The sequence below is a fragment of the Cetorhinus maximus genome, chromosome 2, assembly GCF_964194155.1.
Source record: "Cetorhinus maximus chromosome 2, sCetMax3.hap1.1, whole genome shotgun sequence".
In the NCBI taxonomy this organism is placed as follows: domain Eukaryota; kingdom Metazoa; phylum Chordata; class Chondrichthyes; order Lamniformes; family Cetorhinidae; genus Cetorhinus; species Cetorhinus maximus.
In genome coordinates this window covers 154,169,153-154,194,213 of record NC_135880.1, presented here as the reverse complement: position 1 = coordinate 154,194,213, position 25,061 = coordinate 154,169,153, and the positions used below count along the sequence as shown (strand labels likewise).

Sequence of the window (25,061 nt, the reverse complement as noted above, 5' to 3'; positions counted from 1 at the left end):
AAAGGTCAGCGATCATGGGAGGCAGCTAGAGATTGGACCTGGGGAGGAGGTCACTTATCATGGAAGCAAGAAAGCTAAAATTCAGGACTTTTAGTCATTCATGGGATGTGAGGGTTGCTGGCAAGGCCAGTATTTATAGCCCATGACTAATCACCCTCGAGAAAGTGTTGGTGAGTCGCCTTCTTGAATCACTGAAGTGCATGTAATGCAGACAAACCCACTGTGCTGTTAGGGAGAAAGTTCCAGGATTTTGACCCAGTGACAGTGAAGGAAAGGGGATATAGCTTCAAGTGAGGATGGTGAGTGACTTCAAGGGGAACTTGCAGCTGATAGTTTTCCCTTGCGCTTTGTCATTGAAGGTGCTGTTGAAGCAGCATTGATGAGCTGCTGCAGTGCATCTAGTGGACGGTACACACTGCTGCCGCCATGTGCCAGTGATGCAGAGAGTGGAAGTTTAAAGAGGTGGATAGGATGCCAATCAAGCAAACTGCTTTGTCCTGAATGGTGCCTAGCTTCTTGAGTGCTGGAGCTGTACTCATCCAGGCAAATTGTGAGTATTCCATTACATTGCTGGCTTGTGACTTGTAGATTGTGAACAGGCTTTGGGGAGTCAAGAGGTGAGAATGCCCAGCCTCTGAACTGCTCTTGTAGCCACAGTATTTATGTTGCTGGTCCAGTTAATTTTCTGGTCAATGGTAACTCCCAGAATATTGATGGTGGGGAATTCAGCAATGGTAATGCCATTGAATATCATGGGGAGATGGTTAGATCGTTTCTTGTTGGAGATGGTCACTTGTGAGGCTCGAATGTTACTTGTCACTAATCAGCCCCAGCCTGCTTGTTATCTCAGTCTTGAAGCTTGCTTCATTATCTGAAGAGTTACAAACGGGACTGAACACTGTGTAATTATCAGTGATCATCCCCACTCTTGTGAGGATGGACAGGTCATGGACAAAACAGCTGAAGGTGGTTGGGCCTAGGACACTACCCTGAGGAACTCCCGCAGTGATGTCCTAGGGCTAAGATGAATGGCCTCCAAAAACCACAACTATCTTCCTGTGCTAAGTATGACTCCAACCAATGAAGAGTTTTCACCTTGATTCCCATTGACTTTAATTTTGCTGTAGTTTCTTGATTCTGCACTTGGTCAAATGTCTCGATGTCAAGGGCAGTCACTCTCAGCTCACCTCTGGATTTCAGCTCTTTTGTTCAGGTTTGGACAAAGGCTGTAGTAAGATTTGGAGCCAGATAGCACTATTGATGACACCTTCCATCAACTTTGCTGATGATTGTGTGTAGACTGATGGGATGATAATTGGCTGGGTTGGACTTGTCCTGTTTTTTGTGGACAGGACATACCTGAGAAATTCTCCACATTGCTGGGTGGATGTCAATGCTGTAGATGCACAGGAACCGCTTGGCTAGGGGCGTGGCTAGTTCTGGAGTATAAGTCTCCAATACTACAGTTGGGTTGTCATCAGCCCATTCATACGGAGCAAGTCAAATTGGCTGAAGGATGGCTGTTGTGATGCTGGAGACCTCAGGAGGAGGCCGAGATGGATCATCTACCTGGCATTTCTAGCTGTAGATCTTGCTTTAGCCTTGTCTTTTGCATTGATGTGCTGGGATCCACTAAAATTGAGGTTAGGAATGTTTGTGGAGCTCCCTCCTCCTGTTGGTTCACTACCATTCATAACTGGATGTGGCAGGACTGCAGGGCTTTGATCTGATCCATTGTGTATGGAATCATTTTTCTCTGTTTATAACATGTTCGTTCAGCTGTTTAGTGTTCATATAATCCTGTGTTGTAGCTTCAACAGTTCGCTGCCTCTTTTTTAGGTATGCTTGGTGCTGCTCTTGGCATGTTCTCCTACAGTCCTTATTGAATCAGTGTCGGTTCCCTGATTTGATGGTAATGGTAGAAGGAGGAATATGCTGAGCCATGAGGTTACAGATTGTGGTTAAATACAATTCTTCTGCTGATGATGGCCCAGCATCTCATGGATGCTCAATTTTGAGCTAGTTTATCTGTTCTGAATCTATCCCATTTAATATGGTAGAGAGCCACACAGCACAATGGAAGATGGCCTCAGTGTGAAAATGGGGCTTTGTCACCATAGGGCCTGTGCAGTGACCATTCCTACCAATACTGTCATGGACAGATGCATTTGCACAGGTAGATTGGTGAGGACAAAGTCAGGTATGTTTTCCTACTTTTTTTTTCACTTACCACCTGCCACAGGCCTAGTCTGGCAGACATGTCCTTCAGGATTTGGTCAGCTTGGTCAGTAGTTGTGCTACCCCCATCCAGAGTACAATCTGTGTCCTTGCTATCCTCAGTGCCTCTTCCAACTGGTGTTCAACATGGAGGAGTACTGATTCATCAGTTGAGTTGGAGTGGTGGGGTGGGGCAGGGGGTGGCAGGGGTGCAGTAGGTAGTAGTCAACAGGTTTCCTAGCCCATGTTTGACTTCATGGCATGTGATTTCATGGGCTCTGGAGGCAATGTAGAGGACTCCTAGGCCTATTCCCTCTGTGCCAGTATGCTGCATCCTCTGATGTTTCTGTCCTGCCTGTGGTACAGAATTGGTGATGGAGATGTCTGGGGCATTGTCTGCGGGGGGTTATACATAGTGAGTATGATTATGCCAGGCTATTGCTTGACTAGTCTGTGGAGCAGCTCTCCCAATTTTGGCACAAGCCTCCAGGTATTAGTGAGGAGGACTTTGCAGGATCAAGTGGACTAGGTGAGCCTTTGTCATTTCTGATGCCTACATCAATGCTGCGTGGTCCTCCTGTTTTATTCTGATTCAACTTTCCTGCAGCGGTTTAATACAACTGCGTGGCTTGCTCAGCTGTTTCAAATGTAGGTGAGACCGGGTAAAGGCGGCAGATTTCTTTCTCTGAAGGGCTTTAGTGAACTAAATGAGAAATGTTTTACCACAATTCAGTAGTTTTATGATCCTTTTTATTGATACTTGCTTTTTGTTCCAGATTTATTAATTAATTGAATTGAACTTGGCTCAGCTGCCATGTGGAATTTGTCTGGATTACAAGTCCAGTAACATTACCAACAGGCTACTGTTCCACTTTGTGGGAAGGTTGTTCATTGCAGGAAAGAACTAGTTATCCTGAGATTGACTTCTGCAAAATAGGAATTCAATAGCAGGATAAAAGAAAACCAGCCATCTAGGACATAAAGTTGATGCTGCTGTTTTGCCAATTAACCAATAGCAATGATGAACATTTTATTTATCCAACTGTGAAGTGCACAAGAGAGCAAAACATTGCATTTACAGCTTGACATTCAACTCTATTTATTAAATAGCATGCTGGAGAAATAATCATTTTGATTCTGCAGGGTAGCGAATACAATGGAGAAAATAAATGTGGAAATACATTATATTAGGTGAACTTTTGTTGAATACAGTAAGAAGCTGGAAGGAGGATCTGAAGGAGTTTCCTGATTAGATAAAAACTACCAAAGTGATAACATCATCAGTAAAAAACGGAAAGAGCATATTGGAGGTAACCTTAAAGTATTGCTGAAAAAATAGACATGTTGTTGAAGCTTTTCATCTTGCACTCATCAGGACAGATGCAAGAATACCAAATTTGAAAGGAAGCAAAAAATTAAATTGCATAAGGAAAGGGTGCTGATTGATTGGCAAGTCAACTCTGATAGGTTGAGGCATTACCATGGAGAATGCACCAGGGAGCTACTGTCCCCCATGCCATGAAGCCATGCCAAAGTGGCCACCTGTCAATCATTTCTGTTTAAAGCGACAGTCCCAATGACAGCTGTCAGCCCTGAGGTAACCTGGTGTCATCATGGAAAGTTGTTGAACCTACAAGAGATTAAACATCTTACACCTGCACCTAGTCAAAGTTGTAGTGGAATTCCCCAGGGGTCAGTGTTGGGATCCTTGCCCTTCCTGATATATATTAATGACTAGACTGCAGTGTGCAGGGAATTATTTAAAAATTTGCAGATGATACGAAGATTGGAAACATGATGAGGATAGTCTTGAACTTTAAAAGGACATAGATATGTTGGCGGATTGGGCAGACAAATGGCAGATGAAGTTCAATGCAGAGAAGTGTGAGGTGATCCATTTTGGCAAGAATAATATGGAGACACAGTATAAAATAAAGGGAGAGCCTCTAAAGGAGGTGTAGGAACAAAGGGATCTTGGTGTATATGTGCATAATTCACTGAAGATGGCAGAGCATGTTGAGAGAGCAGTTAATAAAGCATATAGTATCTTAGCTTTATTAATAGGATCATTGAGTACAAGAGTAAGAAGGTCATGTTGAACTTGAATAAGACATTAGATAGGCCTCGTCTGGAGTACTGCATCCAGTTCTGGGTGCCATACTTGAGGAAGGGTATGAAGGCATTGGAGAGAGTACAGAGGGGATTCACAAGAACGATTCCTGGGATGAAGAACTGTAGCTATGAGGATAGATTGGAGAGGTTGAGACTGTTTTCCTTGGAGTAAAGAAAGCTGAGGAGACTTGATAGAGGTATTCAAGATCCTGAAGGGTATGGACAGGGTAAAATAGTTAGAAACTGTTTCCACTCAAGAGAGCATCAAGCACCAGAGGGCAAAGATTCAAAATATTTAGCAAAACGAGTAAATGTGATGTGAGGAAACATTTTTTCACCCAAGGGTGGCTGGAGTCTAGAATGAACATCTTGAGAGGCTGGTGAAGGCAGGTTCGATTAAGATATTCACAAGGGAATTGGGTGGCTATTTGGAAAGAAAGAATGTGTAAGGTTACGGGGATAAGGCAGGGAAGTGGGATTAGGTGGAATGCTCTTTCAGAGAGCCAGTGCAGACTCGATGGGCTGAATGGCCTCCTTCTGTACCTTAACGGTTCAGTGATTCTATGCTATTGTTTCATTCAAAAAAGGCACAATGCCTGGACATGTTCCTTTGGCTGTAGAACACAGGTCCGTGTATGAATATATGTAGCTTCTAGCTACATTGCGAATGAGTGAGCCACATTGCAAGTCTGACTGATAATCTTAAATTAAATATAATTAAATGTTAGAATAGTTCTTAGTACACATGGGATCGTTGAGCAAGTGCTGTCCAATAGCAGAATCACATCTAATGTTAGACATTATGTTCTGAGTTTGGTGCAGTGAGAAAGTGAATAGTGAGAAAAGCTTACCTTTATGCCAATAAAAGAAGAATCCATGGAGTATCCAGTCCTCATGACTTTCACAGAGAACAATCCTACATCTTCACAGACCTGGTACTCTGATTCTACCATTTCTATATGAGACCATTTGAGATCAAGTCTGTAAAATTACAATATATACTTTCATGACAATTAAGAGTTTTACAAATTTATAACATCCAGAGAAAGGCAAAAGATAATTCCTCAAAATCAAATGTAACTGGAAAATTGAGGATTTTAAATAAAGTAATCATAATGGATGGAATCGTCCCAGATTTGCACTAAGTGCGGTAGTGGGCAGGCAAAAGATCATTTTACTGCAATGGCGGCTTTTCATGCCGTATCGTCCCAATCCCACCTCAGTAATCATGCATTCCCAGGGAACATGCCATTTTGATGGCAGGCAGGCTCTCATTTACTCACCACACCGTCACCTCGCCACTTCCTCATGCCAAGTGCCATATTTGAAGTGTAGCCGCACGCACACCTCTCAGCGCTTCCAGCCCAGGGCTGCTGCACAGAAGGCATGGCCCTGAAAGGCAAGGAGACTGCAGCCTCCCGGTTTAGTGATGAGTCCCTGGAACGCCTTTTGGATGCCATGGAGGCCCGTCGTGATGTCCTCTACCCCTGCTCTGGCTGCAGGAGGGGCAGCAATCTCACCACTCTGGCTTGGAAGGCAATGGCAGTGGTGATCAGTGCCAATGCTACACAGAAGAGGTTGGCCAATCAATGCAAAGAGGATGAATGAACCCTTCTGTGCTGCAAGGGTAAGGCAACCATCTCATCACTCTAAACTCTCACGTTCAAGCCTATCACGCATTCACTGACATCTCACTCACTGCCAGCTCAAGGGACATCACTGCTCACTCTCTCACACACATCCTCACATCTCCATCTGGCCTCTTTTTCTCTGGAGACTGCCTTCTCAGCCCTCACCATCTTGAGGCCACTTGCACAGATCAACTTGTGCTCCCACACATACCCTGGGATACCCTACTTCCCCAGTACAGCTCTCGCCCTGCAGTCTCTTCCCTTTCCAGAAGCCACTTTTCCCCTTCCCCAAGCAAGCCCTAGCCCTGCAGCTATTGAAAAGCCACCCCCACCTTATGGCTGGTCTGGTAGGTAGAGACCCACCGTGAGCCCCCCCTAAAAGTGATGTGGTGCTGTCTGCGAAGCCTGGTGCTGATGACCATGAGTGCTGCCTGAAGCAAGGTAGGCAAACAAATCTCGAAGTCCCTAGTGAAGTGCAACTTGCCAGGCACACGTCTATTATGTGCTCGGATGATCCAGCGCGGGGTATGATTCCAGCGAGCTGGGCTTATAATGATATGCAGAAGTATTACAATGAAAATCCCCACATACGATGGCATGAAACATGGCCCACCATTGACAGGTAGAGCGGACAATTGCAAACTGGTTTCACAACATCGTGAAACCAATTTTTGGCCTTTGTTCATGCTGCCAAACACACCCGCCACCAACGGGCGCAGAAAATTCCGCCCAATGTATCTGTAATTTTTTTTTAAAAATTCATTCATGGGGTGTGAATGCTGCTGGCAAGGGCAACATTTATTTATTATCTGTTCCTAATTACCCTTGAGAGGTACCTTAAGGCACCACTAATATAAGCAAAATTGAATATTCTGAATTGAATACTGGACATATTTACAAACCATAGCTTTATAAGATTACATTGGCAGGACCCACTATTTCAAGAACTTCTCTGATCCAAGTGAGTCAGATGTAAGCTGGGTACACAGCAAACAGATAATACTGCAAGTGGGCTCAGTCAAACTTTGGATCCCGTTGACAATCTACTGACACAATTCTAATGAACCAAGTGACAACTGGTTTGATATTTTGTGCCATCTTTCTTACTGACAGCTCCCTTGTTTGTCGTTGGTGGTGACGTAGCACGGAAAAATACTACATCTGCACATGCATGTGAAGTTTGTCACCTAGCGTTGCAACCCATTGATAAGGGAAAGGTTGAAGAGTTCTCACAGAGAAGCATGTTTGTCTAAAGGGTCAAACTGAGGGTGAGTAATGTCACAACAGAGTGTAATCTAAATGGTGTTGCAATTAAGCATGGAAAGGAGAATCTCAGTTTAAAGAATGTCTATAGAAACATAGTAATACTGCAGGTTGTAAAAATGCTAATTGAATTTTAGATGTTATCCCAAGAAATATGGAACATAAAAGATGTTCACACCCGCAGGGGAATGTAAAATTCTAAAACAAAAACAGAATTACCTGGAAAAACTCAGCAGGTCTGGCAGCATCGGCGGAGAAGAAAAGAGTTGACGTTTCGAGTCCTCATGACCCTTCAGCAGAACTGAGTATAGTTAGGAGAGGGGTGAAATACAAGCTGGTTTAAGGTGGGGGGGGGCTGTGGGGTGGTTGTAGGGACAAGCAAGCAGTGATAGGAGCAGATAATCAAAAGATGTCACAGACAAAAGGATCAAAGAGGTGTTGAAGTTGGTGATATTATCTAAGAAAATGTGCTAATTAAGAATGGATGGCAGGACACTCAAGGTACAGCTCTAGTGGGGGTGGGGTGGAAAGACTGACAAGGTATTAGTTGTAGATTTAAAAATAATGCCCATAAAAGAACATAAGGATGAGCCTATGTGAATCCGGAATAAAAGTTCTCAGCTGCAATGTCCTCAGCTGTGCAGTTTTGGGCTCCACACAATGTAAAGCATATTGAGGCAGTGGATAGAATTTAATGCAGATTACCTGGATGCTAGAAAGCTAAATATGCAGAGCTTTGGGGATCTCATGGCAGGCTGGGGAGGCAGAGGGACGTGGGAGGTTGGTGGAGAGGTCAGGGGGTAAGGGAGGACCTGCAGGGGCCAGTCTATTTTTTGTGGGGGTTGGGGGGGTGCCCAATGTTAAAAGGAGGTTGCTGTTGCAGGCACCTTCCCTCCCTCACCCCTACCCCCACCCGAGGCCTCGAACAGCATTACCTTTGAGGCTTCCCCCTTGCCCCTGAACTCCTCCCACCAGCTTGCAAATTAAGGCTGGCAGAAAATGGCCATCCTGCCCACCCAGCGTAAAATTGCGGGGAGGTCGGGATGGGCAGGAACCCGGTGGGAAGGCCATCTAAGAAATTTACAGCCACTCCTCTGCCTACAAACACTCCCGCAGGGGAATGTAAAGTTCTGTCCATAAAAGCTGAGCGGGAGAAATGTCTTCAGCAGAAAGTTTTAAGGCTACAGTTTTCAATTCCAAGGTTAATGGTTGAAACAAAAACTATGAAGAGTCAAGGTGACACTGGATAGGTGGGTGAAGTGAAATGGCTTGAAGGCATATGGGACCAGGATTGGAAAATATGATTCAGCCTATTTTTTCACACAAACATCGACACAGGTGGCCTGTTACCATATTGTAACTTCCATGTATGGCGACCTTTCTACCTATAAACATATGGCTTATATTGGGAACAGTGGGCCACGTAGTGGTCTTACTTACTAAATAAATTCTTTTTGTGTAGCATAGGCAAATAAAAGAATGTTTGTTTATTTTAAAGGACACAAAATCAATTATTTCTGTTTTTTAAAAAGTGTTCAAAAAGAGATCCTGCGGAGTGATCACTTGGTCAACAGATTGGGTTTGAATTCACTAGCTGAGTTTTAAAAAATCTTCTTTCACATTGAAACAGATTATCTTCTATGCTGGGAGGTGGAAGGTTTAAAATTTAAAGCAAATCTAGCCAATTTTCAATGAATTTTCTCCTGATGAAGCAACAAATAAGTTGACTCATTGACTTTGATATTTACACAAGTGAACTGGGGGAACTAGCAGTGGCCAGGCATCCCAGAAATACGGGAAAGACAGAGGTTCTGCCGGTTTTAACTACAGAACTTCATTTGAATTTTTTCACTCAGTTTCCCGGACATCAGATTAAGAGGCTGGCTGGCTGGAGAGTGGGAAAATCTGCTGGACAAAGCAGCAGCCATTGGCAGGAAAAGAGAAGAAAGATCATGCTGGAGATGGAAGTGAGGCTTGGCAGGAGACATTGTGTTGTGGAAAGGAGGTCTGTGAGATCAAGTGAATGGAGGCAGATCGCAGCAAGTTATCGTGATGGGTCAGGGAATCACTCCCGCTCCTCCTGGCCCACAAGCAGTTCTAGAAAAACACTCAACTGCTGAGTCTGGCATTTTGGAGAGGAACTTCAGAATACTTTAGTGCAGAGGGATCTGGGTGTCCTCATGCATGAATCGCTGAAAGCTAGTATGTAGGTACAGCAGGTAATAAGGAAGGCAAATGGAATTTTGGCATTTATTGATAAAGTAATAGAGTATAAAAATGGGGAAGTGTTGTTGCAACTGTACAAGGCATTGGTGAGACCGCACCTGGAGTACTGTGCACAGTTTTGGTCCCCTTACTTGAGGAAGGATGTAGTTGCACTGGAGGCGGTTCAGAGGAGGTTCACTAGATTGATTCCAGAGATGTGGGGCTTGTCTTATGAGGAGAGATTCAGCAGTTTAGGCCTATACTTGCTAGAGTTTAGAAGGATAAGAGGAGATCCAATTGAGGTATATAAGATGCTAAAGGGGATAGACAAAGTAGACGTGGAGCGGATGCTTCCCCTTGTGGGGCATTCTAGAACGAGAGGCCATAGTGTTAGGTTAAGGGGTGGTAGATTTAAATAAGAGATGAGGAGGAATTACTTTTCTCAAAGGGTCATGAATCTGTGGAATTCACTACCTCAGAGTGCAGTGGATACCGGGACGCTGAATAAATTTAAGGAGGAGATAGACATATTTTTAATTAGTAATGGGTTGTAAGGTTATGGGGAGAGGGCGGGAAATTGGAGTTGAGGCCGAAATGAGATCAGTCATGATCGTAATGAATGGCGGGGCAGGGTCGAGGGGCTGAATTGCCTACTCCTGCACCTAGTTCTTAAGTTCTTATGTTTCCATCTCCCTTCAGCTGCTGGGATTCCCAAGTCATAGGAAACCCAACCCACAGGCATTAAATGCAAATAACAGCCTCAATTAAATATTATGATTATAAGTACTGACCTGCCTTGAGAGCAGGTTTCTCATTTGACCCCAATCTACCTCATAGGTTCATTCACAGGCCAGGAGGCCTGATTTCAGATTTTTAAGAATTAGTTTCACTCTGATCAATACCCTCCCACACCCCTCTCCTCTCTAACCACTGCCTATTGTGGACAATTAAAATTACCCACAATGTATCTCCCTTTTTTTGTGACTGTCTGCTTTGTTCTCAAACATCAATTCCTCTTGTGTCATTGTCTTTTTTTATCTTTTCCTTTACTCTTTAAATCTGATGCACACGTTCCTCATTATAGTTGCATATCTGATGATTTTAGTTTTTGTTTCTTTCTCGTTCTTTGTTAAAAATCTCTTGTTCTCTATGTTTCCATTCTTCCAGTATTTCTGTGTGATTTTCATAATATGCCTGATGTTGCTGATGTTTCTGTCTCTTAAACTTGAGGCCAAAAATGGCAGGCTGGAGGTGGGTACCATATAATGCGAGGCTGAGTAAATTGGACCAATATTCTTTGGAATTTAGAGGAATGAGAGGTGATCTCACTGAAATATACAAGAATGTGAAGGGGCTTGACATGGTAGACACAGAGTTGTTTCATCTGGCTGGGGAAGCTAGAATACATGGGCACAGCCTCAGGCTAAAGGGCCAATCATTCAGGACTGAGATGAGGAAAAACTCCTTCACTCAAAGATTGTGCATCTTTGGAATTTTCTTCCCCAGAGAGTTGTGGATGTTGCATCATTGAATATATTTAAGACTGAGAGAGACAATTTTTTGTTCTCTCAGGGAATCAAGGGATATGGGGAGTAGATGGGAAAATGAAGTTGAGGCAGAAGATCAACCATGATCATAATGCATGACAGAGCAGAATCAAGCAGCCGTATAGTCTACTCTTGCTCCTGTTTCTTATGTTCTGCATGAAATAAAATGTAGGTGGGGATCAGGCCAAGAGGCATGAGGAGTTTGGAACTGGGAAAAAGCAAAGGGTTGAGGTTGCCACATTAAAGAGAAAGGGCTGAGAGGGGAGGGAGATGGGGAAGGGATTTGGAGGTCAGAGTCCAAGACTTAGAAGAATGAGAAGGTAGATTAGAGGCTCAGGATTGGCAGATATGAGACAGGAATGGGACGAGAGATTTAGGATCAGGATGTAGTAGAAACTGGAGAGGGCCAACAATAGATCCTTTGAGGATTCCAGTTAACATTGTAGGTACAGGAAGCAACTTGTAATTTGAGGATTCCAGTTAACATTGTAGGTACAGGAAGCAACTTGTAATTTTCTGGCTACGACTGGATAGATAGGAATCAAACCTAATGAAAGCAGTCTCAACCAAATGGACAAGGGATAAAAATAACACTGCCTTTTATGACCACACAATGTTCCAAGCAGCCAATAAAGTATTTTTGAATTACAATCATGATTATGACATAGTAGCACGAAGTCCAACTAGATGGAGTACTGCTAAACAGAGTGCTTGTTTAACTCAGGGAAATTTAAGGGTTGATTTCATTCTAAGATCTAGGAAAGATTGCAGTTAGCATTTATCTTTACTTTCGCATTAAATTGTAGTTTCTTTCAGCCTTTGTCAGTGGTAAACAAGTTGCTTGCTAGTTGTAGCTGCCGTCTTCTTTTCCATGAAATGATGATGATGCACTGTGCCCAGGATGTATGTCACTTCTGGATTGGACATTATCTATTGTGATTGTCGAAGTCGATTTGTGACTAGCAGTCCCTTCTGTAGCTGTCATAGATGAGTGGTGTTGGCCCAAGATCGACTGAAGTTTTTTCCTTCAGGCACGCTCTCCTTTCTGCCATCTAGTCATTTCTTTTGTCCTCTGCTTTTTCCGCATCCTTCATGACTGCTTGACCACTTGCCGGACTGGCACTGTGATCAGCAGTGAGGACTTTCCATGCATCGGCTCCAATTCTGGTCAACTTGAGGTCTCTCTTACACACGTCCTTACATCACAGATGTGGGTGACTTGTTGGTCTCGTGCCAATAGCAAGATCGTCGTCGAGCATGTCTTTGGGGATGCAGCCTTCATCCATTCCTAGCACATGACTCAGCCAGTGGAGTCACCTCTGGTTCAAGAGAGCAAACAAGCTGCGGATCCCTGCATGCTGGTGTACTTCCATATTTGGCACTCTGTCTTGCCAGGAGCTGCCCAATATTCATCTGAGGCAGCGGAGATGGAAGCTGTTCAGCCTTTTCTCTTGACTTGCATAAGTTCCCCATGCCTTGCTACTGAGAACACATATGGAGCTTTGTATTATCGGTCAGTTTGCTATTGGTCCACAGTCGACCTCTCAACTTTGACATTAAAGCTGTCAAGGTAGATTAGAGGCTAGGGATTGGCAGATAGGAGACAGGAATGGGACGAGAGATTTAGGATCAGAAAATGGAGGGCCAAAGATAAATCCTTTGAGGATTCCAGATAACATTGTAGGTACAAGAAGCAACTCATGTAATTTTCTGGCTACGACTAGGTAGATGGGAATCAAACCTGATGAAAGCAGTCTCGACCAAATGGACAAGGGAGAGAAATAACAGTGCCTTTTCTGACCACACAATGTTCCAAACAGCCAATGAAGTAAGGGATGCCAGCGCGGCACATCAGCAAATAGCAACTCACAGACTAGAACTTTGGTCTTCGTGCCAAAGTTGAACAGCTTGCCTTCAGCTCTGACATGCAGGTAGATGACCTCATTTGAGTTGCTGAAAGCGTACATTAATTGGGTGGCTAGTTACAACTGGTTCACGAGCTAGCAGGGTCTGACTCAGGTCTCTGGAATTTCAGCTAGTGTAAATACAGGACGTTTTGTTAACACACAAAGTAAGTGGCACAAAATCCAGCAATGCTAGACAGAGTACTTGCTTAACTCTGGAAATTTGGAAAGGTCACAGCGGACTGGAAAACTACAAATGTAACACGTCTATTCAAGGAAGGAGGGAGACAGAAAGCAAGAAACTATATAGGCCAGTTAGCCTGTCATTGGAAAAATGCTGGAATCCATTAGTAAGGGAGTATAACAGGGCATTTAGAAAATCATAACACTATGTGCAGTAACTATGTGAAAGGGAAATAATGCTTGATAAATGTATTAGAGTTCTTTGAAGATGTAACAAGCGTGGTGGATAAAGGGGAACCAACAGATGTAGTATATTTGGATTTCCAAAAGGCATTCAAGAACTCCTGGTGTTGGGGTTATATATTAGTATGGATAGAGGATTGGCGAACTACCAGGAATTGGGATAAACTGGTCATTTTCAGATTGGCAAACTATAACTCGTGGAGAGCCACAGTGCTGGGGCCTCAACTATATACAATCTATATTAATGACTAGGATGAAGGGACTGACTGTATTGTAGCCAAACTTATTGACGATACAAAGGTATGTAGGAAAACAAGTTGTTAGGAGGGTACACAGAGTCTGTGAAGGTTTATAGATAGGGTGAGTGAGTGGGGAAAAAAATGGCAGATGGTGTATAATGTAGGGAAAATGTGAGGTTGTCCACTTTGGTGGTAAGAATACAAAAGCAAAAATATTGTTTAAATGGACAGAGACTGTAGAATGCTATGGTATTGGGGATCTGGGTGCCCTTATACATGAATCACAAAAGGTTAGCATGTAGGTACAGCAAGTAATTAGGGAGGCAAATGGAATGTTGGCCTTATTACAAGGGGATGAAGTATAAAGTCGGGAAGTTTTGCTGCAAGCTGTACAGGACATTGGTGAGACCATACCTGGGGTAATGTGTACAGTTTTGGTTTTCTTATAAAGAGGGATATACTTATATTGGAAGCAGTTCAGAAAAGGTTCAGTAGGTTGATTCCTGGTATGAAGGGATTTTCTCATGAGGAAAGCTTGGGCCTATACTCATTGAGCAGGTTGGGCCTATACTCATTGAAGAATGAGAAGTGATCCTCCTGAAATGTATAAAATTTTGAAGAGTTTGACAGGGTAGGTGCTGAGAGGATGTTTCCCCTCGTGGGGAAATCTAGAACTGGGGGCACATTTTAAAAATAAGGGGTCTCTCATTTAAGGAGATGAGGAGAAATTTGTTCTCTCAGAATGTCATTAATCTTTGAAATTCTCTACCCCAAAGAGCAAAAGAGGCTGGGGGCTGGGTCATTGAAAATGTTTAAAGCTGAGTTAAACATATTTTTGATCTACAAAGGAGTCAAGGGTTTTGGAGGGCAAGCAGAAAAGTGGAGTTAAGCCCACAATCAGATCAGCCACGACGTTATTGAATAGCAAAGCAGGCTTGAGGGGCCAAATGGCCTTCTCCTGCTCCCATTTCTTGTAGGAAATGTGGCAGTCAATTTGTGTACACCAAGCTGCTACAACAGCAAATGATACTGACCAGGTAAGCTGTTTTTGTCATGCTAATTTTTGTGCTCAGGTCCCAAAGAGGTAATTGACCCAACAATCTTCTGTGAGGAGCATGCTCTTACTCTTGGCTGATGTGAGGAAAGTTATTAGAGGAGTATGATGCTCTCAACAGTTTCAAAGGTGCAGACAGCTCAAAAAGGATCATTTACCATAGGAGCCATCACGTAGCATGTTATTTGTGTCTTTAAAATATTCCTAATTCTTTCATGTACCTATCTAGCTACCCCTTAAATGCATGCCGGGCAGGATTTTTACCTTGTTGGGCGGGCGTGGTGGACGGGCCCGTGAGCGGTCACGAAGCCAACCGCCACCCGCGAATTAATGACCAGCCATTGTGAATCGCGTGCTGCAACGCTGAGCGTTGCCTGGGTGGGGGCTGGAGGAGGGCAAGTGCAGGTGCGCAAGTGCAGTTGCGCACACTGAAAGCTCCCTGACGGCACAGAGCTCCCTCAAGGAGCTGAAGATTTTTACAAACACAAATAAAGAATTTCAAAATGCTAAAAACATGTCCCCTCATGTGACCCTGTCACATGAGCAGGGACATGTTATAAATGAGATTCGACCATCTTTATTGTATATTTAATTGCTGTTGGAAACTTCATCCTGCCCGTGTATGAGATTTCATAAAAAATCCAAAGACCGCCTGGCTGATGGACGAGCAATGAAAATTTTCATTGAATTATTCATTTAATGGCCTGAATAGGCCTGTTAATCGTTGGCAGGCGCGCTGCCAACTCCAGTGGGCGCCCACTGAACGAAATATCGCACAAGTGCGCGATGACGCTGGGACGCTCGCTGACGTCATTGCGCATTATTTTCCGCTCGAGCGCTCGGGCGTGCTCCCGCTTACTCAGCTAAAAATTCTGCCCATATTTATTACTGACCTCAACTGTTCTATGTTCTATGTAGTTGCAAGTTCAGCATTCCAAACAATCACTGATTATAGAATTTGCTCCTGAATTCATTATTGGATTTATTCGTGACTGTCTCATATTTATGGCATTTCGCTTTGGTTTTCCTCACAAGTGGAAACATCTTCTCTAAATCTATCCTATCAAATCTTTAATGGCCTGTATTTGGTCACCCATCAGCCTTTTCTTCGCTACAGAAAATAGCTACTGGCTCTTCAGTCTTTCATTTCTTGTTCATGGAGCACTGTCAGAGACAGTTGCAGTATGAAGTGGTGGGGTGTAGGCCTGTGGCTCCTGCTATTGATGTAAATCCAAACACCATGGCCGGTTGCTAAGTGGAGTCTGGCTCTTCTGAACAAAAGAGGAGGATGATAAAAAACAAGACCAATAATTCTATAAAAGTTCTATCTTAACAGAGCCCTCTTTATGTGGAAGTTGGAATCACCGTGACTGCTTATACTGCTCCTTTTTTAATGGGAATTTTTAAAAGTTTGGCAAAAATACTGAGTTTAGTTCAGTTAATATTTCACATTCTATAACATTGTGCGTGAAAGGTATGTCAAGAGGTAAGTCTGCTCATAACAACACAAAAAAAGGTAAAAAAAGTAAAGGTTGCACCTCCAACTGTGAATACTATTTCTATATAGTTTGATTAAGAGTTTATTTCAGTCAGCAACAGGTTCTAATTCTCACCAGACAATTAACAAGTTCACCTATTGTTGATTAAATAGAGCCAAAAAATTATTGAAATTTACACAAATATCTTACATTTGAGGAACAGCTGTGTTTCCTGTGGAATCTGAAACCTGAAACTCCAAACTGTCCGATGTTACTTCTGATGAAGATCTTATAATGTAAATGATGCTCTTGCTGTTCAGGTCTTTCTGTGTGAACTTATCACGAATGAATCCTCCTAGGCAGCAACAAATCACAAGGTAAGTGCATCTTTTAAAGTACATGAGGACAGCACTTCAGCCAGTGTTTCATGAATTAATATATTTATTCTGTAATGCCTATAGTAAATAGAACACCAAGGATTGCGAGTAATGCATTGCTAGTGTAGGTTTTAAAAATTCATTAAAATGTAGGATGTGAACTGACAGCTGCCGATTTATTGCCTGCCACTCGTTGCCTTGAGAAAACAATAAGGCTTCACTAGATTTATTTCTGGGATGAGAGGCTTGTCTATGAGTGATTGATTAGCATGGACCTATATTCTCTGGAGTTCAGAAGAATCTTCCAAGAGGGACTGCCTGTGGAGTGATGCTGCAGTCCAGATTCAGATTAGATCTCAGATATCAAAGCGAGAACCAGTGATTGATGATTGTCCTCCTTGAGGCACCAAGCAACACTCCAGACATGCTGCCATAGACAGTGGAATGTTGGCAAGATGCTTGAAGAGACTGCACCATGTCTACTCTGTTCGTGGTGCACACTGATGGAGTTATGATCCCATAACAGAACAGCCACATGCTCCAGAGGCTGCCTAGCATTCCAAGGATGAGGCCACCATCATGCAAGATTGTAACCACTAATTCTAAGATTGGTGTCCTTCATTGTGATGCTGAGGATAGCAATGAAGGTGTTCAAGTCAGGGCAGCATGGAGGGCACAGGTGAAGGAGGCTCGTATAAGCTACTTGTCATCATCATCCTGCAACCTTGTGGCAACAAGCATCTGACACATCTGGACTGTGCTATGGCCTCCTCCTCTGGAGCCCCAGCTTCCTCAGCCTCATCAAGCTCAGCCCAGCTCAGCTTGACGTCCTCCTCATCGGAGGAAATGTGCAGTTCCTCCATCTCTCGATGTGTACAGCGCAGCAAGCCACGATGATACAAACATACGAACAAGGAGCAGAAGTGGGCCATTCAGCCCCTTAAGCCTGCCCCACCATTTAATAAGATTATGGCTGATTTGATAGTAACCTGAAATCTGCATCCCACCTACCCCCGATAACCTAACACCCCCTTGCTTACCAAGAATCTATCCACTTCTGCCTTAAAAAAGTTCAAAGACTCTGCTTCCACCACCTTTTCAGGAAGAGAGTTCCAAAGACTCAGGACTCTGAGTGAAAAAATTTTGCCTCATCTCTGTTTTAAATGGGTGACCCTTATTTTTAAACAGTGACCCCTAGTTCTAGATTTTTCCACAAGAGGAAACATCCTCTCCACATCCACCCTGTCAAGACCTCTCAGAATCTTATATTTTCAATCAAGCCCCCTCTTACTCTGCTAAACTCCAGCGGATACAAGCCTAGCCTGTCCAACCTTTCCTCATAAGACAACCCACCCATTCCAGGTATTAGTCTGGTAAAACTTCTCTGAACTACTTCTAATGCATTTACGTCCTTCCTTAAATAAGGTGACCAATACCGTACACAGTACTCCAAGTGTGGTCTCAGTAGTGCCCTGTACAGCTGAAGCATAGCCTCTCTACTTTTGTATTCAATTCCCCTTGCAATAAATGATAACATTCTATTAGCTTTCCTAATTAATTGCTGTATTTGCATACTAGCCTTTTATTATTCATGCACTAGGACACCCAGATCTCTCTGCACCTCAGAGCTCTGCAATCTCTCACCATTTAGATAATATGCATCTCTTTTATTGTTCCTTCCAAAATTGAAAATTTTACATTTTCCCACATAATACTTCATTTGCCAGATCTTTGCCCACTCACTCAACCTATCTGTATATTTTTGTAGCTTCCTTATGTTCTCTTCGCAACTTACTTTCTTACCTATCCTTGTGTCATCAGCAAATTTGGCAACCATCCCTTCAATCCCTTCATCCAAGTAATTTATATAAATTGTAAACAGTTGAGGTCCCAACACTGATCCCTTGTTACATCTTGAAAACCTGAAAAATACCCATTTATGCCTACTTTCTGCTTCCTGTCATCTAGACAATCTTCTATCCATGCCAATGTGTTACCCCCTATACCAAGAGCTTTTATTTTCCGCAATAACCTTTGTTGCACTTTATCAAATGTCTTCTGGAAATCCAAATACAGTACATCCACCGCTTCCCGTTTATCCACAGCACGTGTTACTCCCTCAAAGAATTCCAGTACATTGGGTAAACATGATTCGCTTTCACAAAACCATGTTGATGCTCCCTGATGACCTTCAGCTTATCCAAGTGCCCTGCTATAGCTTTTCTAATAATAGCTTCTAACGTTTTCCCTACAACAGGTGTTATGTTAACTGGCCTGCAGTTTCCTGTTTTCTGTCTCCTTCCCTTTTTGAATAATGGGGTTACATTTGCAATCTTCCAATCTAATGGGACTTTCCCCGAATCTAGGGAATTTTGGCAAATTAAAAACAATGCATCAATTATCTCACTAGACACTTCTTTTAAAGATGCCAGGATGAAGTCCATCAAGACCCAGGCTCAGCCCACAGCTACAACAATTTACTCGGTACCATTTCTCTGCTCACAGAATCACAGAATTTCACAGTGCAGAAGAGGCCTTTCGGCCCATTGGGTCTGCACCGACACGTGAGAAACACCTGACCTGCCTATCTAATCCCATTTACCAGCACTTGGCCCATAGCCTTGAATGTTATGACGTGCCAAGTGCTCATCCAGGTACTTTTTAAAGAATGTGAGGCAACCCGCCTCCACCACCCTCCCAGGCAGCGCATTCCAGACCGTCACCACCCTCTGGGTAAAAAAGTTTTTCCTCACATCCTCCCTAAACCTCTTGCCCCTCACCTTGAACTTATGCCCCCTCATGACTGACCCTTCAACTAAGGGGAAAAGCTGCTCCCTATCCATCCTGTCCATGCCCCTCATAATCTTGTACACCTCGATCAGGTCGCCCCTCAGTCTTCTCTGTTCCAATGAAAACAACCCAAGTCTATCCAACCTCTCTTCATAACTTAAATGTTTCATCCCAGGCAACATCCTGGCAAATCTCCTCTGCACCCCTTCCAGTGCAATCACATCATTCCTTTAATGTGGCGACCAGAACTGCACACAGTACTCCAGCTATGGCCTCACTAAGGTTCTATACTACTCCCAACATGACCTCCCTACTTTTGTAATCTATGCCTCAATTGATAAAGGCAAGTGTCCCATATGCCTTTTTCACCACCCCACTAACATGCCCCACCGCCTTCAGAGATCTATGGACACACATGCCAAGGTCCCTTTGTTCCTCAGAACTTCCTGGTGTCATGCTGTTCATTGAATACTTCCTTGTCAAATTACTCCTTCCAAAGTGAATTACCTCACACTTTTCAGGGTTAAATTCCATCTGCCACTTATCTGCCCATTTGACCATCCCGTCTATATCTTCCTGTAGCCCAAGGCACGTTAACCACCTGGCCGATCTTTGTGTCATTCGCAAACTTAGTAATCCTACCCCCCACATAGTCATCTATGTCATTCATATAAATGACGAATAATAGGGGACCCAGCACAGATCCCTGTGGCACTGGACACTGGCTTCCAGTCACTAAAGCATCCTTCTGTCATCACCCTCTGTCTCCTACAACTAAGCCAATTTTGAATCTACCTTATCAAATTACCCTGTATCCCATGTGCATTTGCCTTCTTTATAAGTCTCCCATGTGGGACCTTGTCAAAGGCTTTGCTGAAATCCATATAAACTACATCAACTGCACTACCCTCATCTACACACCCGGTCACCTCCTCAAAAAATTCAATCAAATTTTTTAGGCATGATCTCCTTCTGACAAAGCCATGCTGACTATCCCTGATCAAACCTTGCCTCTCCAAGTGGAGATAGATTCTCTCCTTCAGAATTTTCTCCAATAGTTTCCCTACCACTGCCTATAGTTCCCTGGCTTATCTCTACAATCCTTCTTAAATAGCAGAATCACATTAGCTGTTCTCCAGTCCTCTGGCACCTCCCCCGTGGCCAGAGAGAAATTAAAAATTTGGGTCAGAGCCCCTGCGATCTCCTCCCTTGCCTCCCTCAGCACCCTGGGACACAAATCATCCGGACCTGGAGATCTGTCCACTTTTAAGCCTGCCAACACCTCTAACACCTTGTCACTCCCTATATCAATTTGGTTAAGAACCTCGCAGTCTCTCTCTCCGAGTTCGATATCTTCATCCTCATTCTCTTGGGTGAAGACGGATGTGAATTATTCATTCAACACTCTAGCGATGTCATCTGGCTCCACCCATAGATTGCCCCCTTGTTACCTTATGGGCCCTACTCTTTCCCTGGTTATCCTCTTGCCATTGATATACTTATAGTCACCAGCTGTAACTGGTGACTGTAATTTTCCTGACTTCCTCCCCCACTTCCATTTTCTGGTTTATAGCAGCTTCTGGGATGTTACGTGTATCCTATATAGTGAAAACTGATGCAAAATACCTATTCAAATCATCTGCCCATCTCCTTGTTTTCCATTATCAATTTTCCAGACTCACTTTCTATCAGACCAACATTCACTTTGTTAACTCTTTTCATTTTTAAAATATTTATAAATAGTCTTACTATGTGTTTTTATATTTCTGGCTAGCTTTCTCTCATACTCTAATTTTTCCCTCCTTATTAATCTTTTAGTCATCCTTTGCTGTTCCTTATATCCTGTCAAATCTTCTGACCTGGCATCTGTCTTTGCACAATTATATGCTTTTTCTTTAAGTTTGATACTATCTTTAACCTTTCTCATTAACCACAGATGGTGTGTCCGTCCCTTCGACTTTTTCTTACTCGTTGGAATGTAACTATTCTGTGCATTCTGAAATATCCCCTTAAATATTAGCCACTGCATCTCTGTTGACCCATCCCTTAACCTAATTTCCCAATTCACTTTAGCCAGCTCAGCTTTCATGGCCTTATTTAAGTTTAAAAACTTAGTCTCAGACCCACTCCTCTCTCACTCAAACTGAATGTAAAATTCAATCATATTATGGTTGCTACAGAGGGGTGCCTTCACTATGAAACCATTAATTACTCCCGTCTCATTGCACAATACCAGGTCCAGTATAGCCTGCTCTCTGGTTGGCTCCAGAACATGCTGTTCTCAGAAACTATCCCAGAAACATTCAATGTACTTCTCATCTCGGCTATCTTTGCCCATCTGACTTATCCAGTTCATATGTAAATTAAAATCTCCCATGATTATGGAAGCTTGTCTTTCTGACAAGCTTCCATTATTTCTTCCTTTATGCTCAACTCTACATGTAGTTACTATTAGGGGGCCTGTACAAAACTCCCACAAGTGACTTCTTGCCTTTACCATTTCTCATCTCTACCCAAACTGTTTCCACACCCTGGTTTCCTGAAGTTAGGTCATCCCTTTCCATTGTGCTCATAACATCGTTAACTAACAGAGCCACCCTTCCACCTTTTTCTCACTTCCTGTCCTTCCTAAATATTCTGTACCCTACAACATTCAGGTCCCAATCTATGACTTCCTGCAGCCATGATCTTGTAATGGCTATCAAATTGTAATTATTTATTTCTCTGTGCGCTCTTAGTTCATCTGTTTTGTTTTGAATGCTACGTGCATTCACATACAGAGCATTTAGTTTTATCTTTTTATTCTTTTTATAACTTTAGTTTCATCTGTTGATTTACTGTTAGATTTGTACTCTCTATCCCTCCCTGTCATGGTTTGTTTTCATTTCCCGTAATAATACCCTTTTCTTTTGTCTTGTCTCTGCACTTTGATTTACCACATCTTCCCAAATTTGATTCCTTGCCCGCACTATTTAGTTTAAAACCCTCTCTACTTCCATAGTTGTGCGGCTTGCATGAACACTGGGCCCAGCACGATTCAGGTGTAGACCGTCCCAATGGCACAGCCCCCACTTTCCCCAGTACTGGTGCCAGTGCCCCACGAACTGGAACCCACTTCTCCCACACCAGTCTTTGAGCCACACATTCATCTCCCTGATTTGTCCTATGCCAATTTGCATGTGGCTCAAGTAATAATAGAGATTATGACCTTTGAGGTGCTGCTTCTTAATTTGGTGCCTAGGTCCTCATAGACTATGCAGAACCTCCTTCTTTGTCCTTCCTATGTCATTGGTATGTACATGGAACATGATGACTGGGTCCTCCCCCTCCCACTTAGTTCCCCTCCAGCCCTGAGCAGATGTCCCGCACCCTGGCACCGGGCAGGCAACACAGCCACCTGGACTCGCTCTTTGCTGCAGAGAATGGTGTCAATCCCCCTGACTATACTATCCCCTACTACCACTACTTTCCTTTTTGCTCCCCCCACTCGAATGGCTTCCTGTACCACGGTGCTATGGCCAGTGAGCTCATCCACCCTGCAGCCCCACTCTCATCCAAACAAGCTGAAAAAACCTCAAACCTGTTGGACAATTGTAAAGGCTGAGGCTCCTGCGCTCCTGCCGTCTGAGTCCCCTTACCTGCCTCACTCGCAGTCACACTCTCCTGTCCCTGACCACTTACCAAATCAGAAGACCCTGTCTTAAGAAGTGTGACTGCCTCCTGGTACAAAGAATCCAGGTAACTTTACCCCTCCCTGATGCATCGCAGTGTCTGTAGTTCATCCTCCAACTCAAACTCTGAGCTGAAGCTGATCAAACTTCAAACACTTACTGCAGATGTGTTTGCCCTGGATCAAACTGGCAACCAGGAGTTAACACATGCTGCAGCTGTGACACATCACCTGCCCTGACATCCTTAATGTGTTCTAATAAACTATTTAATTATTTTATTCAATTATATATTTTATTTTTGTTTTTATATGTTTTATTAACCTTACCACCAGTTGCATTTTGAATCTTAGGAATAGAATAAACCTTAGTTACTTACCAGATACTCACCAAATAACTAGCTTCTTCTCCTATAGCAGAGTACGACCACTTCCTGAAGGCTGAGAAAGCAAAAGAGCACCTCTTTCCCTTACTTCCCTAACACCCTAATTATCCAACTCCCAGCACTCTATTCTAAGTTGCAGTTCTTGCAGTAAACCTTACCAAAAGCACCTCTTTCCCCCTATGCACCGAGTTCCTACTTTGAACCAAATTACCAAATATACTCACTCGGTCTCTGTCTCACTCAGACTGAGTTTTCCACTCACTGATCATGCGCCTCTTACAGATGTGGGAGATCCTCTGGGGAGAGCACTGGAAAGTGCCGCCTGAGCAGTCAAGACATCGAAAACACATCTTCAAAATGCCAATGGTCTGCTCAACCAAGGAGCATGTTGCAGAATGAGCAGCATTGTACCTCTCCTCTGAAGTACTTTGTAGCCGTCGAGCGGGAATCATTAGCCTTATATGGGTAGCCATTGTCACCAAGGAGCCAATCCTGGATGTGCTGAGGACCCTTGAAGATCTGTGGCACATGCGACTGACTCAACATATACGAGTCGTGGGATTTCCCAGGGTATCTACAACAACATTCCACAAGCTTGACACCATCCAGGGCAAAGCAGCTCGTTTGATTGCTGCCCCATCCACAAACATTCACTCCCTCCACCACCGATGAACAGCAGCAGCAGTGTGTACCATCTACAAGATGCACTGCAGGAATTCACCAAGGCTCCTTCGACAGCACCTTCCAACCCATGGCCACTGCCATCTAGAAGGACAAGGGCAGCAGATACATGGGAACACCACCACCTGGAAGTTCCCCTCCAAGTCACTCACCATTCTGACTTGGGAATATATCGCCATTCACTATTGCTGGTCGAAATCCTGGAACTCCCCTCCTAACAGCACCATGGGTGTACCTATATCACATGCAGCAGTTCAAGAAGGCAGCTCACCACCAGCTTCTCAAGGGCAATTAGTGATGGGCAATAAATGCTAACCTTGCCAGTGATGCCCACATTCCATGAATGAATTTTTAAAAATCTCGCACAGACCTGCATAACCTGCTTCTGGTGGTTACAGAACAGCTGCGCATTGAGAATGTGGGAGCCTTTTCTGTTGGTGAATCATAGTGGCTACTGCCGGGGAACTCCGAAAGCTACATGTATACAGTTGATGGCACCCTGCACCTATAGGAAGCCGGAGACCATGGCAAACCCCACTGCACTGGCAGCCTGGCTGGCTTCATTCAGGGTGAACTGGATGTAATTTTGTGCATTGTTAAATAGGGCACCTCTCGGATGCACTTATGAGCAGATGCTTGGGATATGCCACAGAGGTCCCCAGTGGAGCCCTGGATCAAGCCATGAGCAAAAACGTTCAATGCAGCAGTCACTTTTAGGGCCACTGGCAATGGATGGCCTCCCAGTCCCTGTGGCGTCAGCTCCTCCCAAAGAATGTTGCAGATGAGCCACCACATGCTTTGACAAACGAAAGCATCTATGGCACAGTCTCTTGCTCATCTGTAGGTATGAGAGGTGTCTTCAGTTGTGCCAAATGCCTCCGTAGGATGGGTCTGTCAGCCTCAGCTTTTGGGTCTTGATGGGGCCCCACTGGCCCATGTTCCTCAGGATGAGGCTCTCCCTTTTGCCCTGCCCTACTCCTTCTCAGATGCCTGATTGCCATGAAAAAGACAGCATTGCTCACTGCATCCATTCTCAACTGCTGCTCATCTCAGCAGAAACATTGAACAGGTACATGATTGAACA

General features: G+C 43.8%; 1 protein-coding gene across 2 annotated transcripts in view; it reads right to left on the bottom strand.

The window, feature by feature from the left end:
- Positions 1-25,061, bottom strand: part of frem1a (Fras1 related extracellular matrix 1a) — a 429,561-nt gene that overhangs the window by 48,258 nt on the left and 356,242 nt on the right. The window contains exons 27-28 of one of the 2 annotated variants that reach the window (XM_078570514.1): positions 16,287-16,431; positions 5,181-5,310 (exon numbers count right to left, since the gene is read on the bottom strand). In XM_078570514.1, the coding sequence (XP_078426640.1) occupies positions 5,181-5,310; positions 16,287-16,431 (275 nt within the window). The remainder of the gene's footprint in view (positions 1-5,180; positions 5,311-16,286; positions 16,432-25,061) is intronic. The other variant, XM_078570515.1, reaches the window with a different exon arrangement.